The sequence below is a fragment of the Neolamprologus brichardi genome, chromosome 5 (genome assembly GCF_056152115.1).
Source record: "Neolamprologus brichardi isolate AB-2024 chromosome 5, ASM5615211v1, whole genome shotgun sequence".
In the NCBI taxonomy this organism is placed as follows: Eukaryota; Metazoa; Chordata; class Actinopteri; order Cichliformes; family Cichlidae; genus Neolamprologus; species Neolamprologus brichardi.
In genome coordinates this window covers 2,279,853-2,296,381 of record NC_142108.1, presented here as the reverse complement: position 1 = coordinate 2,296,381, position 16,529 = coordinate 2,279,853, and the positions used below count along the sequence as shown (strand labels likewise).

The 16,529-nt window shown below is 40.0% G+C and overlaps 1 protein-coding gene across 2 annotated transcripts in view; it reads left to right on the top strand.

Moving 5' to 3' along the window:
• Positions 1-16,529, top strand: part of epha8 (eph receptor A8) — a 144,394-nt gene that overhangs the window by 96,211 nt on the left and 31,654 nt on the right. For both annotated transcript variants that reach the window (XM_006800191.2, XM_006800190.2), the window contains exons 7-9: positions 11,482-11,637; positions 11,857-12,279; positions 14,809-14,933. In XM_006800191.2, coding sequence (XP_006800254.1) covers positions 11,482-11,637; positions 11,857-12,279; positions 14,809-14,933 — 704 coding nt within the window. The remainder of the gene's footprint in view (positions 1-11,481; positions 11,638-11,856; positions 12,280-14,808; positions 14,934-16,529) is intronic.

Below are 16,529 nucleotides of genomic sequence, written 5' to 3'. Positions count from 1 at the left end.
TGCATCAACCACCTCCATCCAGGAGTTCCTTATAGACGAACCAGCGTGGATCTTATATAAAACATAATTGGCACCATTTCTGACGACTGAGTGTGGCACGTTCACTAAAGCGCCTGCCTTGTGCTTCTATGACTAAAATAGCACCAGAAGGAGATAAGTATCACATGCAGCTTTCTTTTTAATGAAGATCAACTCCACATTATACTTTTTTGTAAAGGGGTAGCCCTGAAATGTAATATTATAGAAGTATTGGATTTCACACTTAGAGGGATCTTTGATTTTCTTCTCTCAGTCTTTGCAAATCCCCACATTTTTAAACGTTCAGCCTTCGCTGTGGGCCTGTGGTACTTTTAACAACTGCAGATTATACCGTTCTTATTCTTTATCACACTGCTGTAATACAGTCATTTCCCCCGTGGGATCAATAAAGTGCCTATCAAACATCTTTCTGGGCTAAGAGCCCAGTAAAACAGGCTTCATATTGAAATTTGAAGCTGGAATCATAATGTGACGTAAGTGTTGAAATTTGCACATAAAATCAAGAGCGCTCATTAGTTTGCATTTTCTTTAATATCACATTTGGAGTTTAATCTCCTATATCTTTGGAGAGAAAAGTTCTTACAGCTGCAAAATGCACTGAAACAATGCCTGAAACTCATTGTGAGAGCAGACAGTATCAGCTACGGGTTGCTATTGTTTGCTAAAGTAGAAATCGGCAATGCACATTCAGAAATTTAAATAGCTGGAAATGAGAGTGAACAAAAGTGACAATCTCTGGCCGTCAATCAAAACTTTGGGACTGCGAAAGAAACACTCCAAAACAGTTTCTGTTTTGTGCTGTGAAGCAATCCATCAGACCTTGTGACGCAGACGGAAAGCCAAGCAGGCCCTGCTGCTGGCTCTGCTCCTCTTTGCTTGGCACTGATGAGATTTTTTACTAGTTGATCATGTTACTCGTGTTTTGATGACGGCATTAGTTTTTGTAATTCCCAGTTATATCTTAATTTTTCCTCCATCCAGAGCATCAAATGAGCAGCACGTCAGATGTGAAATGAAAGGTTATCACAGCTGGTCCTGCTACAAAGCACCTTCTCTCTGCCTTTGCATATTCACCTGTGGGTTGATAAATTCACGCTGCGTGTGGTTACTGTGGCAGCATCAGACATCACCCTAATGTGTATGTTTGTGCGTTTTTTTGCATTACCATAACCTTTCTGTGTGTGCGCGCGAGTGTGTGTGCGTGAAACTCCTGGTGAATCTGTCAGAGACTTCAAAGCTCTCGCCGCCTCTCCCATTGATGAACGAGCTGTTCCGATGTTTATCGTGACCTGCTTTTCAACTCAGGGGCTTCACAAAAAAACATCAAGGGATGGAGGGATTAACGGGATAAAAAAGGAGGAAGAGAAAACAGTCTGAGATAAATATTGTAAACACAAATAGTTTCTGGCTCCTGTTAGGGAGTGAAAGAGCAGAACACTATCACCCCCTGTCTGTTTATCTATAGTGATACACGTGAGCGTGTGTGTGTCTGTGTGTGTGTATACATATCCAAACAGTTCCTCTTTTTTGCAGATAAGTGTGGCTCTGTTTATGTGCTGTGTTGCTATTTCAGTGAAGCTAAGGCAATTTTTATTTAGAGGTTTTGTTCTAAAGGAAATTTCAGCAGTTTAAAACTATATAATATACTGAAAATGAGATTTTCATAGTAAGATTTTCATATTTTGGGGTCTAAATTATTATCCCTCCATGGATTTTCTACAACTGATAACAGGGTCTACGCAGAGATGCCTGGACCCTGCCTCTCCTTGGCCACTTCCTTTATCTTTTCAGGGGACATTCCTCATGCCAGCCAAGAAACATGATATCTTCAGTGTTTCCAGGGTCTGCTCTGAGGTGCCAAAAACACCTCACCTAAGAGACATTCAGGAGAAATCCTAGTTAGATATCCCATTTACCTCAACGTGCGCTTCTTGATATGATATGGACCCTCTTGAATGACCAAGCTCCTTATCTGATCTCTGAGGCTGAGCCCAGAAACATTTTGAAGAAAGCTCATTCCCACCAGTCTGAGGCGGTTCACAGCTGGAAAAAGGGTCGAGTGCCCTCTGCAGGTTGGGGATGAGCTTCTGCACTAACTGGAAGAATCTTAATTATTGATAAATGGAGAATTTTGTGCTGTTTTTTGAGGGTTTTCTTTTATATCTGAGTGTATTGACCAGCAGCTTGAGCTCCACTGTCTCTGTAGCAGGTCTCTGTGCTATTGGGCAGCTTTTTCTTCAGGAAACTGTACTTAAATGCAGGATTATTATTTTTGTCCTGTCTGACAGGCCCTGTTTATGGCAGTCACAGAGGTCACTACAAACATAGTATTCTGAAAGGGAAAGCACATGAACAGATGTGTTTTTATCCACCTATAGTGCATTCAGCCCTGTAGCCAAATTGCATGACTGAACAGAAGGCTGTGAAACTTGTGCAGCACAAGATTTTGTTTCCACCATCACTTTTAAGACCTCTGAACCAAATATTGATCTGTTCTACCTCCCTAAAATCTCAGCTTTGAGTTTTACCCAACTCTCACTGTTGGCAGTGGGTTAATTTACATGATTCTTCTTCTTTGAAATGTTCCCTCTGCGGGTCATATCTGCCTCACCCGATCCCTGGCATTCTTCTCCGTCACACCAAACCTCTGCATGTCCTCTTTCACTACATCCAAGAGCTACCCCTGGGGTCTTTCTCTTTTCCTTTTGCCTAAAAGCTCAATATTAAACATCCTTTGTCCAGTTCATTCACTTTCCCTCATCTGCACATGTGCAAACGATCTCAGTTCTCTAACTTTGTCTCTAAATGCTCAACTTGTCTCTCTGATATACTTCTTTCCAGCCTTGTCCATCCTGTTCACTCCCAGTGAAAATCGTAGCATGTTAAACTCCACCTGCTCCTGCAGCTCCACCTCCTGTCTTTTTGTTAGTACCATCATCCCATACGTCATAACACGTCTCACTACCATCATGTAAACCTTTCACTCTTGCTGCTATCTTTCTATCACAAATCACCCTGCACTCATCTCTGCACACACCACCCTGCCTGCACTCTCTTCTTTAGCTCTCTTGTACACTGTCTGTCACTTTGGATGGTTGAACCCAAGTTTTAAACTCACCCACCTTCATTATCTCTGTTCCTCACATCTTCACCTTTTCACCTGTCTTCTTTTCATTCACAGACATGGTTCTTACTTGCTTCTCAATCCTCTTTTCTCCCATGCTTCCCTCCACCTCCCCAGGCGCTCAAAGCTTCAACAACTTTGTCAATCTACACAACTCTCCGATATCTTCATGGTGTGGCTCATCAGTTTTATCCCTCTGTAGTTACTAAAGCTCTGCACATCAGCCTTGTTCTTGTTCTTGTACCAGTACACTTCTCCATTCCTGAGGCATCCTAAGATTATGTCAACACATCATGGCATAATCTAACTCAAGAACAGATGAGAAACAAAGTAATTGACATCTATCAGTCTGTAAATGGTTACAAAATAACTAAAAAGTCTTTGGGACTCCAACAAACCATAGTGAGAGACATTATCTATAAATGGAGAAAACTTGGAACAGTGGTGAACCTTGCTGGGAGTGGCTGGCTTTCCAAAATTATTCCTCACTACTCTGCATCGATGAGTCCTCCAGAAGGCCACAAAAGACTGACGAGACAAAATCTGAACTTTTTGAAGGTTTCAGTCCCATTTCACCGGCGTAAAACTGACACATCATAAAAAGAACATCATACCAACAGTCAAACATGGTGGTGACAGTGTGGGCCTGGAAAACTTACCATAACTAATGGAACCATGAATACCAGAGTTTCTACCAAAAATCATAAAGGGGAATTTCCAGCTGTGAAGCTCGGGTCAACTGCACTTTTTCAGCAGGACAATGATCCAAAACACTCAAAGAAGTCCACCATTTTGGAGTGACTTAATCAGACTTCAATTCAATTCAATTTAATTCAATTTTATTTATATAGCGCCAAATCACAACACAAGTTGCCTCAAGGCGCTTCATAGATACAGAGAAAAACACAACAATCATATGACCCCCTATGAGCAAGCACTTTGGTGACAGTGGGAAGGAAAAACTCCCTTTTAACAGGAAGAAACCTCCAGCAGAACCAGGCTCAGGGAGGGGCGGGGCCATCTGCTGCGACCGGTTGGGGTGAGAGAAGGAAGACGGGATAAAAGACATGCTGTGGAAGAGAGACAGAGGTTAATAACAGATATGATTCAATACAGAGAGGTCTGTTAACACATAGTGAGTGAGAAAGGTGACTGGAAAGGAAAAACTCAATGCATCATGGGAATCCCCCGGCAGCCTACGTCTATTGCAGCATAACTAAGGGAGGATTCAGGGTCACCTGGTCCAGCCCTAACTATATGCTTTAGCAAAAAGGAAAGTTTTAAGCCTAATCTTAAAAGTAGAGATAGTGTCTGTCTCCCGAATCCAAACTGGAAGCTGGTTCCACAGAAGAGGGGCCTGAAAACTGAAGGCTCTGCCTCCCATTCTACTTTTAAATACTCTAGGAACAACAAGTTTCTAGAGTCCTAGACTTAAAGTCCAGACTTAAATCTGATCGTTCGTACTTGACAACACATGCAGAAGAATTTAATATGCGATTATAAATGATAAACCATCTTCATGAGTTGGTGGAGACCAAAACTGAGTTTAAAGAACACTTTAATTCTTTAAATTCTCCAAAAACACAGCTTCATATAAATACTGATATTGTTCTTAACGTGTGACATGTTTCCCGTAAACAACTTTATGATGCAATAGTGTATAAATTATGTATTTACAGATTGTTTTGCTGCCCCCAAGTGGCAAAATAAAATATATTCGTCTCACTTGGGACGATACTGCTTCCATACTGACTCGCTCACTGCTGACAACCAAGGATAAATACCCAGAATGAGCTTTGTGGTGGAATCCATGGACTTCGAAGTAAAATCCCCCGAACCGTCTTAGCTGAAGTATGTGCTGCAAACACTGCAGATCCCTCTCGGTTTTGCAGGCATGTCAGCCTGATGACTGTAAATAAAAGCCAGTCGTTTTTGTCTCAGCACAGGATTTGTTCGTAAACAGCAGAATAAATGTGAGCTGGTAAAGCAAGCTGTTTCTGCCTCCTCTCCACCTTACACTTACCAGCTGACCGACCTCAGCTCCCCATTCTGGTTTGTGTTCCCAAATGTGTCAGCCCCCTAAAAACTGTTTTCTTATGGCTTTCTTTATGTTCTTGCAGCATCTTAAAGATGTTCAAGATTTTCAACATGTGACAATATTACTGAAGATTATTATATATTTAGTTAGGCAATTTAAGATAACTCTGAATAGCATTAAAACAATATGTATGAAAAATTATGCTTTCTGATTTTGACAGTAACACCACAAGTAATATGTGGTGTTTAAATGTAGCGTTTGAAAAGCTAACAAATGTAATCATAGGTTGCTGCCAGCCTTGCATTTCTGTTGTTTACTCTTTGGAGTCTCTGGAGAAAACAAAATGTGTGCACGTCAGAGAATTTTCAGCTGAACTTTTCTTTTTTTTCCAGCTTTTAATTGTTATGCGTTTCTCATAGAAGTCTTCTGTTGCTCTTTTATAACATTGATTGTCCAGGTCTTCTGATGTGATCAGCCCTGACAGGTTTTATATGACAAACACACATCTAGAAGCACAGCAGCCCCTCTCTCCATCTCTTTCTCACTCTTAATGGACGCCTATATCTTTGTCTGAAAGGACAGGCAGACAGGAACAAGTCATGGTATATTAAATGGTGAATTATAAATAATAGAGATTGAATTACGGACAAGACTAACAAAACACTGTGCGTGCACCATTGTCTAAAACCCTAGTCATCAAGCCTGATGAAAGGTAATTAATTAAAATCCTTGTTGTGCATTGCAACCAATATCAGCTCCAGCTGTTTGTGATGTCATATTTTGCTTGATAGCTTTGTTATTTGACTTGTTAGTCAGTCCCATATACAGTACTGTAAGCTACCCACAGATGATGAACACGGTGTCAATCTGCCATTTTGCTTAGAGTCTTAGAGAGCTGTTAACGTCAACTTTATGGTTATTTTGGAAGATAAACCTTCTGTTTGTGGTACTATTAAATTACAGGGTATTATACAGAGGGATGCTTCTTATGTATACACCACTCAGTGATAATAGAAACACCTGAACAAACAGCTAGCTCTACAGTCCCAAAGCATCCAAAAATTTAAATTAGTAATTGTTAGATGCTAAAACGTCCTGAAAGCCAGAATATATTGTAACTGGCTGTATTATGTAAATGTTCCTTATAAATGAAGTGCCTTTAGAATAGTCCTGTTTTACATTGAAATTTGTAGAGTTAAAAGACTGTAAATGACCAGTTTGGAACAGAAAAGTACAAAAACCCAACAGATGGCAAAAGAGATGTTTGATCACACAAAGTCAGGAGAGGGTAAAAACTACTTTAAAATGCTTTTTTTCCCCAGAGTCTTAGAAAATGTAGGTTAACGATCTCTAAACAGCTTCTCTGTGTAGAGTTGATTAATTTAAAATCAGCGGTTCGAACTTTTGCTTCATGGAAAGTATCAGTCATGATATCGTTTGAATTGTATCATTTACAAAGGTCGAGGAAGCTACCACACCAGTAATGTAGCTTTTTATACAGAGTGCAATGAAATATTCTCACAAATAAATTAATAAATAAAGTAAAAAAAACAAAAACTGACGTACAATATTTTCAAGCTATTGCTGATTTCTGTAAATATTATGTGAATGTAAAATGCTGCAGACATCATTTGGAACCAGTCTGATTCCTGTAGCCGGAAACCAGTGGAATGCCCACTGTGCATCTGGAACAAGTTGCGAGTGTGAAGTATGGTGAATTTGCTCACAGATGAGGGTAGAGTAGATTGTCTGATTGGTGCAGCATCTGCTTTACTGCATTACAGTCTGTTGTGGTGAGGAAGCTGCTGAGTGTGAATGTAAAACTGTCCAATTACCAGTCGATCTACTTTCCTTCCCTTATCTATGGTTATAATCAGTGGGCAGTGAAGAAATGAAAGAAATTAACCTCTTCTGAAGGGTGTCAGGGCTCTAATGTAGAGATGGGGTGAGTAGAGCTGTTACTCCTCCACACTGGATAAGAGCCATATGATGTAGCTCAGGTATCTGACTGCTGCATCCTCGACGCATGAAGGAGCGTTTCTGCAGGTCCTTCCTCCCTGCAGCTGTCAGACTGTACAATCAGAACTGCTCCCAACAAACACAGATGTTTACATCAGCGCTGTAATTTGCACTAATCAACCGAACAACTACTACTGTTATAACTTGCACATTACTTTTCTCAGTTTATATATACTAACTTATTGGAAGTTACATACCTACTTTTTAATGCACATGTGCAATACACAATCTGTGCTTTTCTAATTATTCTAAACATTCTTAACTATTTAAAAACCTGGGTTTTCTAATTATCTGTACTTTAATTTTAATAACTGTTTTGGTAACTGTTGTCCATGATATGTAAAAATATTGTGTGTTTCTGTTCTGTTTTTATATGTGTTTTTTGGGGGTTTTTTGCTGCTTACCAAGCAAATTTTCCCCTGTGGGACAATTAAAGGATTATTCTATTCTATTCTATTCTATTCTATTCTATTCTATTCTAGTCTAGTCTAGTCTATTCTGTTCTATCTGGCAGGTATCTGATTTCTGTGTAACTCTTAGGGGAGGTGTTTTAGGCTGGGACGAGGCTCTTGGGCCTAGGACATGCTTCTGGGCTGGCTTGGGAATGTCTTGGTGAACCCACTAACATGGTTGCCTTTATCATTGAAACACTGCTGACACCTCCTGGGACAGACACTGTTGCTGCTTTCAGTTTCTCAGAATGTTTTGTTACTATACTTGACAGGTTTTAAATGGATTATTTCCTCAAATAATCGATTATAATTGATAGCCAGTTTTGCATATATTAATCTTTAAGCTTTCGCTGCACTTCAAAATAGAACTTTGGTGCCAGATTTTGAAGCTACGATATAAAGTCCCCTTTTTGACAGAATGTTTACCAGCCTCGCTGATACGGTTTTCATGTTGTGAATTTTTCTGCCTGTCACAGTAGGTCATCGTGGCAAAATGTACTTCTGCAGGTTTTAAGCTTTTTGGCACAAGTTGGATGGATGTGTCTGTCTGGGCAGATTTAGTCAGTGACCTAATGTAATAACAGTCCAATATGGAGTGAAATCTAGTATGTGTGTACTTGGAGTGTACAGACATCCAAGTAAAGGTTCAATGAAGGATATGATCCAACCCAAAAGCTTTCGAGACTGAAAAATAAGCATTAAAAAACCACAGTGGAAGTTAACGTGTTAGTTTCTTTTCTTTGACTTATGAGACATATTTGGTTTTCTGCTTGATTCCCATTAACTGAAGTAACTATTTAATTATTTTGGGGGCGTTTTGTCAGTTGTCCCTTGTGTGTTAGACTAGTGTGATGAGCTAATATTTAAATCCACTTTGTCTTGTCTGTTAAGTCAGTTTTTTTAATGCAATTAATTTGGTGGTATTTTGTTAAGTTGCTTTTATTACTTTTTTGTTTGTTTTTTATATTTGTTTACTTATATATAATATATTTTTGCTTTTTCTGTTAAATAAAACCCACTGTCTCCATAATTACTCCTGTGTCCTCATGTCCAGGCAGCTCATTCACTCACAAGATTAATTAGCAAGTATGTGTTGCAGCCATGAATTCAGCCTGCTAACCTCGCTTCCTAGCTGTAGCTTATAATTTAGCACTGTTTTTGTATCTAATTGTAGCATCCTTAGCTTACAATATAAAGTGAGACTTTATATTGTTCTTGTTATATAAGTAAACCCAAATAAAACTGCTCACATTTCAGTGTAAATATGGCCACTTCTGGCTCTGAAATACAAACCTGGCAGTGTCCTGAACACTTGTTGCCGAGGCTCCATGGCCTCTTCCTCCTTTACCCCCCTGAAAGTCATTTACATGTTACCTGTGTAAGTATCTCCCAACATCTCTAGTTCATATCTTGTATATAAATACTGTATATTTTCCAAAGTGGGTGTAGTGTAAGCAGTGTTGGTCAAGTTACTTGAAAAATGTAATCAGTAACTAATTACTGATTACTTCCCCAAAAAAATCATCCCGTTACTTTACTGATTACTTATTTTCAAAAGTAATTAATTACTTAGTTACTTAGTTACTTTTTAAAAACATGATTTACAACCTGAATAGGTAATAAAGCGATAGATCTTTCAGCCCAATTCTACTTTTTCTGCATAATCCATCATACAAAATGTAATCAAATGGAAAAGTCTCTTTTTAAAACTTGTTTTATTAGTTTTAATCTTTTAACTTCATGCATCAAGCAAAAATTTAATTTTATGCAACATTCTCTGACTTGAAGAAATTTGTTTAACATTTAAACCTATTTTCTGCACATTCCAGCACATAAAATAAAATATTTTTTGTGTTTACACTCAGTCTTTCAAATAGATGCAAGTAAAACACAGCAGAAAATAAATAAAGTCAAAGACTAGCGGTCCTGTTGCTCTATTTTCACCTGTAAAGCAGGAGTGGGGTAGGCGGAGGTTTATGCTGGTGCAGGTGTGCCGCAGCGGTCAGTGGAAGAATCCGCGAGTTTCTCTGTGAATTTCCCATTACGTCGTTTCGCTGTAAAAAGAAGTTTTCTTCCCACGCACAACGGACACTAATGTTTTTGTCACTTTTTATGGAATCAAACTCAAAGTAAGGTCAGTACTTCCACGCTGCACGCTAATACTCTCTCTGCACTCGATATATGATCCATTGTTGATCTGCACACAGCTGTTGTCACGAACGTCGCACTCGCTTACGTCACTGTCATGAGACATTCTGGCAAAAAAATCACGGTTTCAGTAACGCAGTAACGCAGCGTTCCTACGGGAAAGTAACGTTAATCTAATGACCGTTTTTGCAACAGTAATCCCTTACATTACTCGTTACTTGAAAAAAGTAATCAGATTACAAGTAACGCGTTACTGCCCATCTCTGGGTGTAAGACTTAATTGGTGTTGCAATTGCTAATTGGTCTCTGGTGTTTGTTTTGAATCTGGTTGGACTTCCATTTGGGTAAAAGATCAGATGTTTTCTTTCTTTCCTTTGTTAACCAAAGCATCTAATGAAGAGGTGACACATGGAGGGAACATCATGATTGTTTGGTTTGGTTAAATTTTGGAGCCAAGAAGTCCTCCACATTGTTTGTCTTTTGTCCCCATTTCCATTTCATATTCATATGTCAGTCAAAGCTTACCTGTGCATACCTACTGAGTAGTGGACGGATGACTTCCCACTGCCACCAGGTTCAGGCAGATAAAAGCTGTAATTTCAGCTGTGGGGAAGCCAGTGGGATTACATTATTGTGGTAGCAACTTCCCATTCACTGAAGATGGGTAGATTTTAGATAGGGACGGATTCTTATATTGTCAGCTGTCACTGTTTTAAATAACTAAAAGCTGCTTTATGAGGGATTCTCAAAATATAATATCATAAAAATAACTGCATCAAATGCCTGACCCTACATTGAATGAATTTGCTGAACATTTGCATGGGGAGTGGTTTTAATCGTTTACAAACATATCTGAAAATGTCTTCAATAATCAGGAACACATGTCAGCTGTATATTTTCTTATAAATCTTCTTGATTTCCCATTTTATGTTTCTTGCAGTGTCTTTGATGTCTAAAGCCCTAAAATGCTTCTATTTGCTTTAGAAGGAAAGTTTAGGCAAAGACTGCATCTGTAAACTAAAACAGCATTTTGAGGAAGCGCAAATTACCATGTGCGAAAAAGAAAAACAGGGATGCATCGTTTTCATATATGATGCTTTGCTGCGTGTACGCGAGGTTTACCCCTGCCCCATTTACCAAAGCAGAAGCCTATTAACTGCCTGGAAAGAGAATATATTTATCAGAGCCCCTCTATTATTAATCAGTGCAGAGTTAAAAGTGAATATGTATCAGAGCAGCTGAATAAGGTTGAAACACGGTCTGGATTCAGATGGTCTCACTGGGAGTATCAACAGTGCAGCGCCTTTTCAGCCCAAATCTGAACAGAAAGAAGTATGACTTTCATCTCCCCTGCTCTGCAGTCTCTGCGGTTACAAGGCCTGTAATTATACATAGATTAAGGGGGAGTTGGGGTGGGTCTATGTCCTAAAATGAATGCTTTAGAGGAGATGACACAGTTTTGAAAAAGTTGAAGCTTCACGTTGATATGCACAGCTTGCTATAAGAGTGTGATTCATGCCTCTCTGAATGCACTCTCTCTGAATTTTATCACGGTCTGAGTGATTATGGCAATGCAGCTTCCCTGCGAGGTCTCTATTTACTCTATTTATTCTCCCTGCCCCTCTCTCACTCTTTCTGTCTCTATCTCCCCGTTTCTGCAGCCTGTGAGGTGGGTTTCTATAAGCCGGTGGCAGGCGATGGTCTGTGTGGTAAATGTCCTCAACACAGCCACTCAGAGACCAGAGCCGCCCTCTCCTGCCCCTGTGACACCAACTACTATCGGGCAGCAGATGACACACCGGCAGCTCCATGCTCCCGTAAGTACAAAAACACCGTGTGCCAGAAAGCCCAATCCCACAGGCGAGGTGTGGGATTGCCTTGAAAAAGTGAAAAGACATGCACATAAACACACTCAAACAGCACACGATAACCGTGACATGATGTGCTGAACTTATCTTTGCCTCAGAAATCGAATTTACTTTTTTTTTCAGACATGATCAAACCTCCAAATGAACTCAAATCTCTCTTTTCTCCAGGCCCTCCATCTGCTCCAGTAAGCGTCATCTCCTCCGTCAATGGGACCTCTGTGAATTTAGAGTGGGACCGTCCTCTGGATACAGGGGGTCGCAGCGACTTGCAGTACAGCGTGTTGTGTATGAAGTGCTCAGGAGAAGCAGGGCCCTGTGAGGACTGTTCATCCTCCCCTGGAGGCATCACTGGTGGAGGGAAGGCGGGTGGAGGGGCAAGTGTTGGGGGAGGAGGGATGGTGGAGCGTTCGGGCACGGCTGCGGTGCGATTCGTTCCTCGCCAGACCGGGCTGAAGGAGTCTTGGGTGACAGTGCTCAACCTGGTGGCCCACACCAACTACTCCTTCCGCATCCTGGCCATGAATGCAGTGTCACACCTAACCAATGAGCCAACACCTTACGCCGTGGTCAACATCACAACGAACCAGGCAGGTAGGGTTCAGAACAATGACGTACTGGAAATCATTACGAGGAGTTTAGTAGGCAGCCCTTACTTTGAATTCAGTTAATCACAGCCTGATGTATATCCAGTGTATTTGGCTTGTACTTTTCCTCAAAATAAATTTCTCTGTCTGAAGTGCGATGAGAGGAAATGATCTTAGGAGTGTATTTGTGACTTCATTACTTCCTGGTCCCCAAATATATAAAAGACGTTTTTCTCCAGAGGAGCTGGAGCACAAGCCACAGCCTCCACACAAGGATCTGTAAAGTGTAGAAATTCAAAAACAGGCGATAGTAATACAAAGAACTCACAAGAAACACAAAAAAGAAACAAAGAAAAAATTAGGAAATATAAAGCTGAAAAAAATACAAGGAATGTAAACTAATTTGGATGTAAAGTCCAATTTGAAGCCTCAGTGGTCGCCATGCTAATGGCTACTTTCTCACAGACTTTAAAGTAGAAACAATTGAAGTGTATGACAGAGATTTTGAAATAAAAGAGAAAGTGTCTTAACAGAAACGAAAAAAGTAACGACAGCAGAAAACGAACTGTGAGTTCAAGAGAATTTGCAAGTAGAAATGTTTGTAAGTCTTTTGGTAAAGATTTAAAGAGTCTGTGAATCTCTCACAAATACATTAAGGAGACTTTCTTTATTTTCTGTCATTTATATTCTGTTACAGTGGTGTAGTTTCTAATTAAAATAAAGCCAGTGAATATTAAACTGTCCCTGTGAGGCAAAAGCACAGGCGTCAGACAGTTATGTCTACTCTTGGATCTATTCAATTCAATTCAATTTTATTTATATAACGCAAAATCACAACAAAAGTCGCCTCAAGGCGCTTCATAGATACAGAGAAAAACCCAACAATCATATGACCCCCTATGAGCAGCACTTTGGCGACAGCAGGAAGGAAAAACTCCCTTTTAACAGGAAGAAACCTCCAACAGAACCAGGCTCAGGGAGGGGCGGGGCCATCTGCTGTGATTGGTTGGGGTGAGAGAAGGAAGACAGGATAAAGACATGCTGTGGAAGAGAGACAGAGATTAATAACAGATATGATTCAATGCAGAGAGGTCTATTAATACATAGTGAGTGAGAAAGGTGACTGGAAAGGAAAAACTCAATGCATCATGGGAATCCCCTGGCAGCCTACATCTATTGCAGCATAACTATCTGCTCTGCTCTGGATCTATGACATCATGGATGTGGTCATCTCAGGCCCAAAGCTTTAGTAGACACAGAATCTCCACCCTCCTTACAAATCTGCTGCTCTGAGCCATTCAGAAATAAGTTGGCTTAAAGGGAGTGTGGTCTTAAATAATAAAATAAATAATCATAAATACAAAATCTGTAGGTGTAGCACATAAAGTAAATGGATGACAACGTCGTTACAGATCTATAAAGGTGCACTGAAGCAGGATTGTGACAGGTTTATATTGGTAGCATAAGATATGATTGCATCAGTGGTGCATGTTCATACATGCAAGTGCACACATCTAACCTTAAATAAGTCAGTGTGAAAACTATATAATAATCCGAAGCAAAAAGAAGAGAAATGTTATGAAAATGAAATGAAATAAAATGTTTAAATCTCAAGTTTAAAAGTCACCTGTGAGTTATTGGCGACTCACTTGCAGTCACATCATTCGGAGCCTTGGCCCTTTATCAGACATACTTTTCTCACTTTGCGGTTCTTTTACTGTCAAATGTGCAGAAGTGCCAAAATAACAATATTTAAAAGGAATGTGCTGTCTCAGTGACATTTTGTGCTGATAATGAAAAACAGGTTGTGCAATGTGCACTTTGTTTCTGTAAGGACTAGTTGGAATAGCTGCTACTGTCAGCAAACAGGACTCATGGCTAACTTTCTTCTATGCTCCACGCTGACGTCACGAACACAACTCGTCCCATTTCTGTTGTGATGAATGTGACAGCGATGACTTGTAATCAGTCTCTGGTTGACTAGTTGGAAGTAACTGTTAATGTCACTCACTGACTAATGCATGTCTCCAAAAGGACGTCTGGTACAAATGACAGGAGGTGAAAAGCAGTGTTTGTGGATGTAAAATTAGGTTTTGTTCTTTTTAATACATCTTTAATACAACTTTGAATTCGATTTAAGACCAAATGTGAGTACAGCACACAAGTAAAAAGCCAAGGTAATACACTGATAACAATACAATATTTTTGTGCAACAGAATTACATTTAATCTAGGTTTAAAGTAAGACTTCATGAAGAAATCTTTTAATCTTTGTTAATTACACCTTGCCTTGGGCAACAATTAGAACCTCTATCTTATTAGCAGTTAAAATTCTAGAAACTCTAGAAATAAAGTTGGATGCCATCAGCGAGCGAGTTGCAGCTTAAAGCTAACAGCAGGTGAAAAAACAAACCAAACAAAAAGCCTGTCAGAGAAGACCTTTACTTACTTCATAGTAACCTCATCTCCTTACGCTCTGTAACCATGGAAAAACATCTAGAGTTGACAAAACCATGTCTTCCCTGTTTCTTGTGCAGCCCCCTCTGAAGTGTTAGCGATCCGGCAGGAGAACACCAGCCAGAACAGCGTGACTCTGCTGTGGCACGAACCCGATCAGCCCAACGGAGTTATCCTCGAGTACGACATCAAATATTATGAGAAGGTACGCCAGCTGCTACATCTGTACCACTCAAGCCTTAAAAACAGTTCTGTAGTCACTTGTTTGAGGCCGATGCCAACCTGTTGTGCTTATTTTCCAAAAAGAACTTACGTGAAACTCTTCAGGCATCTCATGAGAGGAAAAACTGTACCTGTAAACGCATTGTCTTCAAAGGGCCTCGACTGAGCTGAGGCACAATATTGTGAAAACAGAGGAGTGACGGTTGGACAGACTCAGGATAACTTAATACGAGAAAAAGACCCTGCTGGCAGCTGAGCTACTTGAAAGGAAATGGGGGTTTTGAGAGAATGAGAGCAAGAAAGAGAACGAGACGGTGTAGTTTCCAACTTAGCGAAAGGGACAGTGACAGCGAGCGGCTTGGTGGGCGTGACCTGTCGATAAGCTAATTGCCACAAGTGTTTGCCAGAACGTGCATGTATGTGCATTTGGGTGAGTATGTGTGGTTTTCTGTGTGTGTGTGTGTGTGTGTGTGTGTGTGTGGTTTGATGGAAATCAGCTAATTGCAGAGGGAGCAGCCTGAGAGCCGGCGGTCTCATAGCCAAACAAGCAGGATGGTGTGGGGAGTTCTGAAGGATTAGCTCGTCTCTTGCGCTGCTGTCTTAATCTGGCCTCGCTCAGGGGTGAGACGCCTGTGGGGGATTTTCAAGTGGACAAGTCAGCAATGTGCTTTCGTAAGGTTTTTTAGTACTGTACTGAACAACAGTGAGTCACGGCGAGGACGGTGGCTGCTGCAGCTGACGATGATGAAAACAAGAGAGAGCCAACACTTTATAATTTGGCTGTTATCCTTCCCCGGGACACCCAAATGATTCAGCTGCTCCACTGTTTCCATGCACCTTGTAACTCTTTAGATTGTTTTGTTGAGTGTTTTTCCACCACACATTTAAAATATGTCTAAATTATTGATAATGATGAACATGATCAAGACTTCAAAATAGGAATATGGTAAACAGCACATCCCCTTTTTGATGAAAGGGGATGTGCTGAATTTTGTAACACTAATTTTGTAATTTTATCTGTGAATTTTGTAACACAGATAGGTATGCATAATAATATTGACAATTCACTTTTAACTAAAAGATGCATCACAAATGAATCTAATATCAAAAAAAGAAACAAGAAAATAGGACAAACACGATTCAGGGTACATGTCATTTTTCTGACTGACAGAAGCAGATGAAAAGATTTTCTGAGGCATTTACAATAAAGTCTATTCATTTCCTGTGTTCAGCATTGGCTCTAATGAGTCTACTAGTTAAAGAAGACTGTAAGAAATAAAGTGAGTGTTGTGATAGCTGTGGTAGATTCAGTGTGATCTTCCATTTTTTTTCAATCGTCTTTAAAGGCACTTACAGGATAAATCTGGGCTGCAGTTTCCTTATTGTCACCAAATCCTATAATTCTGCCTCATAATTCATTACATCTTTTCTACGGTGTCTGCAAACCTCAGATCCAGGTCCTCTACTTCATACCGAACAGATTCATCATAAGAAATGGGCCTCAATAATAAAGTGTCATTTCCAAAAAGAAGCTCAGTTATTTTTTAAAACAATGGTGGCACTGTAGCTTTGATTAAAT